The sequence below is a fragment of the Clarias gariepinus genome, chromosome 16 (assembly GCF_024256425.1).
Source record: "Clarias gariepinus isolate MV-2021 ecotype Netherlands chromosome 16, CGAR_prim_01v2, whole genome shotgun sequence".
NCBI lineage: Eukaryota > Metazoa > Chordata > Actinopteri > Siluriformes > Clariidae > Clarias > Clarias gariepinus.
The window spans coordinates 19,272,035-19,280,330 of NC_071115.1; the positions used below are offsets into that span (position 1 = coordinate 19,272,035).

General features: G+C 34.6%; 1 protein-coding gene across 1 annotated transcript; it reads right to left on the bottom strand.

Annotated features, from left to right (window-relative positions):
* LOC128545019 (5-hydroxytryptamine receptor 3A-like) lies at positions 1 to 7,587 on the bottom strand. Its single transcript, XM_053515349.1, has 10 exons — positions 7,565 to 7,587; positions 7,353 to 7,413; positions 7,100 to 7,245; positions 6,937 to 6,981; positions 5,890 to 5,996; positions 4,861 to 5,030; positions 3,668 to 3,786; positions 3,209 to 3,419; positions 1,296 to 1,418; positions 1 to 439 (listed from the first exon to the last, which is right to left on the bottom strand). The coding sequence occupies exons 2-10, from the start codon at positions 7,405 to 7,407 to the stop codon at positions 198 to 200; spliced, it is 1,218 nt and encodes a 405-aa protein (XP_053371324.1). The 5' UTR covers positions 7,408 to 7,413; positions 7,565 to 7,587; the 3' UTR covers positions 1 to 197.
* Between the last annotated feature and the right edge of the window lie 709 nt (positions 7,588 to 8,296).

The window sequence follows — 8,296 nt, forward strand, 5'->3', positions numbered from 1 at the left end:
ATCAAAGTACACTTTAGAGAGCATGGTTTATTTATGCTTTACTATTTTAATTTTCTTTACCAGAAACACAGTATTGTACTGACAATGCATTAACTCCTTGCTTTGGATCTATGTGCACATATACGTACACGCTGAGAGTGCATATAAAAGATAATAGTTCATTAGGCTAAAAAAAGAAAAGGAAGAATGAATAACTGTTACCAGAAATCGAAATTGTTAGCCTCACAAGAATCTGTTTTGGTAAAAGCAATCACACAAACACTGTAAATGACATCGAGGAGCAAATATCCCCAAAAACAGGCTTTGTCCAGTTTGTTTGCCAACATTTGCTTTTTCTTCATCTCGCTGTCCTTTTTATCCATTTTTTCCACAAAATTCACAATCTTCTTGATAGCTTGCCCATCTACAATCATGTCGGCTAATTGTGTTCCAGTTTCATCTATTCAGATCAGAGAGAGAGAGAGAGAGAGATTATTATTGTGAAACATACATATGATAAGCTGTATACAAACCATGAGACATTTTGTTCTGAACAGTACTTTAAGAATGTGTGAGACAATAAGTAAACCAATACTGTATGTTTTTAACTCTGTGTATTCCTTCTAATATAGTAATGCTGTTATGTTATTATAGCCATCATTATGTGGTCAATGCTTCTAAATAAATTTCACAGTGTGCTTAATGAATGGCGTAGCGTGCAAGTGAAAAGAAAACATGCAGCAGGACAAAGACATAATGTGTGTGTTTGGAAGCGGATATATATATATATATATATATATATATATATATATATATATATATATAGATATATATATATAAAATATATTTCTTTAAACCACGTATAATGAATATATAATGCTACATCAGATCTGGCACAGATGTTATCCTGGATGCCCTTCCTGTCACATTTTCTTACTGGGCTTGGGATCGCAATAACCTGGCAGTATGGGGCATAGGGATAAGGGTCTTGCCCATGAACCAAACAGAGGTGACCTGGCAGTGGTGATCAGCAACACAGAGCAGCAAAACAGGACAGGGGCGTCCACACCTCCAGTCAGCAATACAGAGGTTCAACTGCCTGAACTACCACTGTCCATGTTATATGAGCAAAATTGTGCACTTGCATAGAAAAGAAGTCATACTGCACCATTACTTAAATAGTAGTTGTAGTTCATTAAAAAAAATTTTAAGGGTTTTTTTAGACAGCAGAATATGTTATAAAGGTTAAGTATATGCAATTTGTTACAAGACCTAATAAAAAGTGTCTCTTTGTCTCTGTCATTTTTTTAACCTACCTGGTTTACTCAGCTTTGGAAGTCTGGAACACAGAATGTTGCCATCTGATGCCACCTTGGTGAACACCATGGATATCAGCATACTCAGCACAAGAACAAACAAGCAGAAGCAGAAGTGATAACCTGGTGAAGGGAAATTTCACAGTTTTAGCCTCAAGGTTCTGCTTATGAAATATTCTTAACTAAAAAATTATTAAATGCATTCAAGAGAAAACATTATACACAATGATTTTCTTTCTTTTTTTTTTATTCTCCTCCAAATACAAATAAATTTTACAACTAACAGTTTTTGGAACTGTTTTACAAAAACCAACCCATAAATGTGCTTAAACTTCAGCAGGTGCCTGAAATCATATAAAACCAAAACCAACCCGCAAAATCTGTCCTGCACGAAAAGTAAAGTGTTTACAGTCAAAGTGAAATATACATCATTCTAGAATAATATACTCAGCAAAAAAATAAACGTCTCTTTTTCAGGACTGTGTATTTCAACAATAATGTTGTAAAAATCCAAATAACTTTACAGATCTTCATTGTAAAGGGTTTAAACAATGTTTTCCATGCATGTTCAATTAACCATAATCAATTAATTAACATGCACCTGTGGAATGGTCGTTAAGACCTTAACAGCTTACAGAAAGTAGGCATTTAAGGTCACAGTTCTAAAAACGCAGGACATTAAAGAGACTTGTCTACCGACTGTGGAAAACACCCAAAGAAAGATGCCCAGGGTCCCTGCTCATCTGCGTGAACGTGCATTAGGCATGCTGCAGGGAGGCATGAGGACTGCTGATGTGGCTAGGGCGATAAATCGCCATGTCCGCACTGTGAGACGCCTAAGACAGCGCTACAGGGAGACAGGGACATCATCCTCGCAGGAAGACCACGTGTAACAACACCTGCACAGGATCGGTACATCCGAATATCACACCTGCGTGACAGGTACAGGATGGCCACAACAACTGCCCGAGTCACACCAGGAACACACAATCCCTCCATCAGTGCTCAGACTGTCCGCAATAGGCAGTCCATGAGGAGGAGATGCACTGCAGTACTTCAAGCAGCTGGTGGCCACACCAGATACTGACTGGTACTTTTGATTTTGAGCCTCCCTTCATTCAGGGACAAATTGTAAAACATTTTTAGTTTATGTCTTATGGTGTTGACTCTTTTAGTGTTCATACACATATTTACACATTAAGTTTACTGAAAGTAAAAACAGTTGAAAGTCAGAGGACGTTTCTTTTTTTGCTGAGTATATAACTCAAAACATGGTTGCCTCTGCCAGGACCTGTTTATGAATGCATTAGCAATAAGATACTGGTGCTAAAAAATTTTTGGTGATCTAAAGTTAAGTATAGAAAGTGATTTTATTATTTAAATATAAAGATACTTAAAATGACCTGAATTGGAAACTTACAACAGATGTCCCTAAAAATGTCAGACATTATAGGAATAAGTTTAGCCTATGCTGGAGTTATTGTCTCCAGGATAGGCTAATAAGATAATAGCAATATTTGTATTTTTTTTTAATGCACTTCTTATAAACTCTCATAGCTAAAAAAAAAAAAAAATAATAATAATAATAATTACATTCAGGCATTTGTCAGACACTTACACAGAGAATGACTTACATTTGTATCTCATTATACATCTGAGCAGTTGAGGGTTAAGGGCCTTACTCAAGGGCCCAACAGGGACAACTTGGTAGTCGTGATTCATTTAACCATTGAGCTGCTGCTTAACCAAGAAGCTAACTTAACTTTACCTATATTTATATTATCCTTCATGTGTTTAAATCCTAGAGTTGATCGTATTCAGGGTTTTGTTTATAAATAATATCAGCAAATGGTTTTATATTAAATAGTCATGAATACATCATTCTAATGATTTTTTCCCAGACTCATACTCACGCAACAGAGGGCTGCATGGTCCACTGCTAGGAAGGTTATCAGTGAGGATAACGAGGAACATGGTGAAGCTGAGCACCAGTGTGATTTTGAAAGAGCTGCGCTTTCCCCCATCCAGTGGCAAAGCAAAACTCACTAGATCAGCTATCATGATTAGTGCGCTTGGCAGGACCAGTGACACCATTGCTTTAAAGGGGTTGCTGGACATAGTGACCTTATACAGGTTGCAGTTAAATGGTGAGAAAAAGAAGAAAAAAGTTTGTTATTAAATATCTACATGTGTGATCATTGCTTACCAAGTGAATTAAGAACCTATCTCCTACTTCCTGATTTAAGTAGGAGAATGAGTGAATTTAAGCTCATGTTTAATTAAAGTAAAATCTTCTGGGAGTCTTTTTTATGTTTCTTTAGACAATATTTATTGTATTTATACAATAATGTCAAAATAAATAAATAATTTACATAGATATAGTTGTGGTTGTTTGTATTGTCCGTTGTCAGGTTCACTGACAAAGTGCTCCATTCAGCTCCTTCACCTCCTACAGTAGATACTGAGCCATACTGGATATTCAGCCCACAAGCTGTACCACACAAATACGATAACATTAGTATTTTTTAAAAATACACATTTTTATCATTTATAAAAAAAAATTTTTAAGATTTGATTAGAACTGTACCGTTATAAAGATTATATTATAATGACTGTAGAATTTTTTTTTGTGAAAATCACATAATGTATTTAATCATTAAGCCTTTTTATACCTAAGTCTGTAAAAAAATATCATTACATTTAGAAATTGCAGGGGATCTGTCAAAAAAATCTAAGCAAAATCTGGGAGACCAGGAAAGCTCTTTAGCAAAACACACTATGTGTAAAATTTCCAAATAAGTCAAGATTGTGCAGGAAGGTTTACCTAAATGAGCAATGATGGTGCACTGTTCTATTGCATAACATGATCTTCATGGAAGGATCATCAAAAAAGATAAGATCATCTAGATAAACCAAAGGCATTTTGGAAACTGTAGACTGTGCCTGTAGACTGACAGAGTCTTCTATTTAAGTTATGTTACAGTATGTCGAATATTATATATAGGAATCAAACATTTGCAAGTCGGCCAAATAATAGTGTTCTGCAAATCGATATAAAGTGAGTTTGCATGCTATAAAATCTCAGGGTGATAGTAAATACTGTACTGTACTTGGTAGAACATCCAAACCATTACGCATGCAACCTTTATAACTGTTCCTTTTTTAACAGTAACAGTAATAATTATGACTCTTTGACTCTTTTAACTTTAAAAATCAACAAAATTGTGAGAGATAAATATTTGCATACAGCTCTATGTGAAAATAATCACTGGGTAGATCAGACACTAAAAGGTCTAAAAGAGCACAGTATGCTTTAGAATTCATCCTAAAGGTGTTCTTTCACTCCAGCCTTGACAAACCATGTCTTAGCAAAGCTGACTTTCGTATGCTGGATCAGCATACGAATGTATCCTATTAAATTTTTCCAACTTTGTGGCAACTGTTTGAGGAAGCTCCTCATATGATGCAAACTGGAGTTTGAGCTGTACCAGCATGATTTTATGCTCTGCACTGATGTCATGGGATTATTAGGTCATTCAGAATAAATAGCAAATTAAAATCTTACAGCTTTGGTTCCATCCGTTGATGGCTACAGGACATGAGCCTTTAACAAAAGGGTAGGTGAGAAGGTTGAATTTGCAAATGACCGTGGTGTACATGACAATGGCGTAGTTCACAGTGCCATCATATTTCACCACTACGTCGTTAGTAACAGGTTTTACCTTCACATATATTCTAAAACAGAGAAGAAGAAAAAAGACCATTTGGTATCAGTTGTTGTACAGTAATCTCTGACATTTATCATTACACATTAATGTTATGTGATGTTTATTGAATTTAAGAAGTTAAAATAATCTAATACAATGCTATAAACCTTTGAATGTATCAAATATGAATACATTTTGCAATAACCCACACCCATAAAAAGATCAGTAGCTTATTGTTCAGGTTGTATCTGCTTGACTAGTGATCTGAAGTTTAATGTTAAATCCTAGGCCTGTCTGAGAACTACTGTATTCACTGATCAGTTATATAATTATATTATTATTTATCATACCTAAGTCAATTTGGATAAAAGCATCTGTCAAGTAGATTAAATGCTAATTTAAAAATATGTATAAACTATATTTTTCTGCCTGGCCAAAAACAAGTGAGCACTCTGATATTTTTGTAATATTAAAGCAACCCCAGAGCACAACACTGCCTCCAGAGGCTATAATGGCCACTATACTGTACATGATGGGTGCATACTGTAGCTTCATGTGCTTCCCTTCTTACACCGACGTGGCCATCGCTCTGGAATAGGGTCAGCCTAAACTTATTAGAGCTTATGACTTTTATCTAATATTATAAATCCAATTTTCATGCCCTACTAAGGCTTTTTTTTTTCAATTAGCTTCACTAACAAGTGTTTTTCGTTTGGTCACACAGTGGTTTAGTCCCAATCCTGTAAGCTCTTTTCACTATTAATCACACTATAGTTTCTACTGCTGATTTTTAAGGGTTAACTTCACAGAGTGTTTAATTGATCCCAGAATAAGAATAAAGCCCATATAAGGATGCCCAATAATGATAATGATAAAGTCTGACTTACGCATTCACCACAGTGAGATCAGGAGTCCATATTTTGCTAACAGGCAAAATGATTTTGTCAAATGTGTAATTTGCCAGTTTCCATGAAAGGCCAGGGTCAATCCATGTCTAAAAAACAACAATACTGAGTTTGATTTTGATGCCTTCTATACAGCTTAAAGTGTTTTATATATATATATATACTGTATATATATACTGTATATATATATATATATTGACTTGCTAACTACACAAATATCTAGTTTCTATCTTAGCTTAAAAAAATTACAGCTTAAGTGTACAACAGTATAGCATTAGGTGGATTTAAAAACGTCTCAGCATACAAAGTTGACTATTTACAGTAATTCACAATTGTCTAATTGTTGTCATTAAGTCAAGGAAAGGTTTACTCTGGTAGTCCCAATCTGTTTAATGTTAAAACCCAGTAATTGTGGTGGCAACACATCATGGACCCATCCTGTCATCTAGTGGTTAGTCTATAAACCTACTGCTGAAGATAGAGACTCCTATGAATGTTAAATGTTAAATGAAAGCTGACAAATCTGTCTGTCCACCAAAACCCAAAATAAAAGTCACCATTGGGCTCCACAGTCTCCAGTTGAACTACAGAGGTTCCTAGATAGATGAATGGAATTAACTCACTAATATGTTTCAGCAACTGCTTTTATCAGCGTGAGGTTTAAATATCAAATACAGTAAATCCAATGGAGCTTTGATATGGCAAATAAGGCTTTAATAATGGTAAATGTTCCAACTGTCATTAATAGACAAATAAATTTGTGTCTATTTAATTTATTTAATCTTTACTTTTATTGGTCACAACTCGCTCTATTTTAAAAATTGTCATGGTGCCACACATATTTCATTCAAATGGTAACATATACCACCAAAAAAACAGATAATTAACTGAGTCATTATACTAATATATATTAATATACCAACATTTTTCCCACTGAGCATTAAGTGCTCAATTAATTCCACTGGTCAAATTAAATACTACAAAAGAATCAAGTGGAATATCAAGGATACAATTTAAAAAATTACTCACCATGGCAATTTTAATGCGGCTAGAGAACGCCATAGTTTCAGTGTCCTTTAAACAAAAGAAAAGGTAGAAATATATGCCTTTGTATGCATATGTACTCTGTGTACTACCTAAATAAAAAATCATCAGGTATATCATGTAAGTAAATAAGTAAATAAGTACTTACAACAGACAGTGTCTCATACTGGATGGAGGTGAGGTTCAGAGCAGTAACACAGTCCAGATCTTGTGGTGCACTGAACAACTTTTGGCTAATGAGATATTTAGCCAGGCTTCGAGGTGATTCACACGTTGTTGTGGGTTCTAGGAAGACTATTTAACAACTGATTTATAAATAATAACAAACTTCCATAATTCTATAAAAACAATGTTCTCAAACATAAGTTTAACAATTTAACAACATAAATCAAAGTTCTTACCAAGGAGGAAAGACACAGTAATGAGGAATTTCGGGTTTCTCTGTGTGGATGACATACTAGCCTTTGATAAAAACACCAAATAGCTAATCACTACTGTTAAAAAGATAATTTTAGCTGAAATGCAATTATAATTATATTCGCAAACAAGAAAATTAAATTATATCCCCAAAAATCTGAATTACATAATGTCAGGTTTTGTGTTAAAGACCTACTTCTTCTGTAGGGCTCCTCCGGCTGAAACTCATCGCAACATTTATAGCAAACAAAAATGAGACAGCTTTTTTTTTTTACCTGTTCTGACGTATCAGTTTTTGAAATATTATGAGCAACATTACGCAAAGCTCATCTGAAGAGATTCTATAGCTCACTATGAACATAATGTTCCCATAAAAGCCTTGTAATCTGATCAGACCTGTTGAGAGAATTAGGCCATATGATTATAAGCCACAATTATCCACTTCAAATTTGTATAGACTTGACCTATTGAATGCAAAATACATTTGCATTCTCTTAGAGGGCTTGGGATTCTGGATTGGATTGCTAATGGATGAGTAAATAGTACAAGTATACTTATACTAATAGTATAAGGCTTGTTGTGGCAGGTGGTATTTATTCTGCTTGATTTGATGGATATTTTACATTCATATAAATATTTGTACAGCGTTCCGCAGATGACCTTATTTAGAGTGACTACTTATTGGTATTACAAATTGTTCAGGTTTTAAGAAAACTGCCAACTAAAACATTAGTAGACAGTATGAGTAAAAAAAACACAATGTTACATTTAAAGTCAGCTTTTCAGTTATGATCCATGGTCATTCCACCACTATAGTGCCAGAACAGAGAACAATGGTGATGCCTGCTTTCATGTAACATATTGTCAAAGTTCATACATTGGCTTCTGTTGTTGTTAGTCAAGAGGTTGCCACAGCGGACCATCTGAC

What these genes read in the sequence shown, in the direction of transcription:
- LOC128545019 (XM_053515349.1), bottom strand. Translation starts at nt 7,407, where the DNA reads ATGTCATCCACACAGAGAAACCCGAAATTCCTCATTACTGTGTCTTTC. An exon ending in TACTGTGTCTTTCCTCCTTG is followed by an intron (nt 7,246 to 7,352) that starts GTAAGAACTTTG and finishes GTTGTTAAATAG; the next exon opens with TCTTCCTAGAACCCACAACA. An exon ending in ACCATGCAGCCCTCTGTTGC is followed by an intron (nt 1,419 to 3,208) that starts GTGAGTATGAGT and finishes TCCCTTCACCAG; the next exon opens with GTTATCACTTCTGCTTCTGC.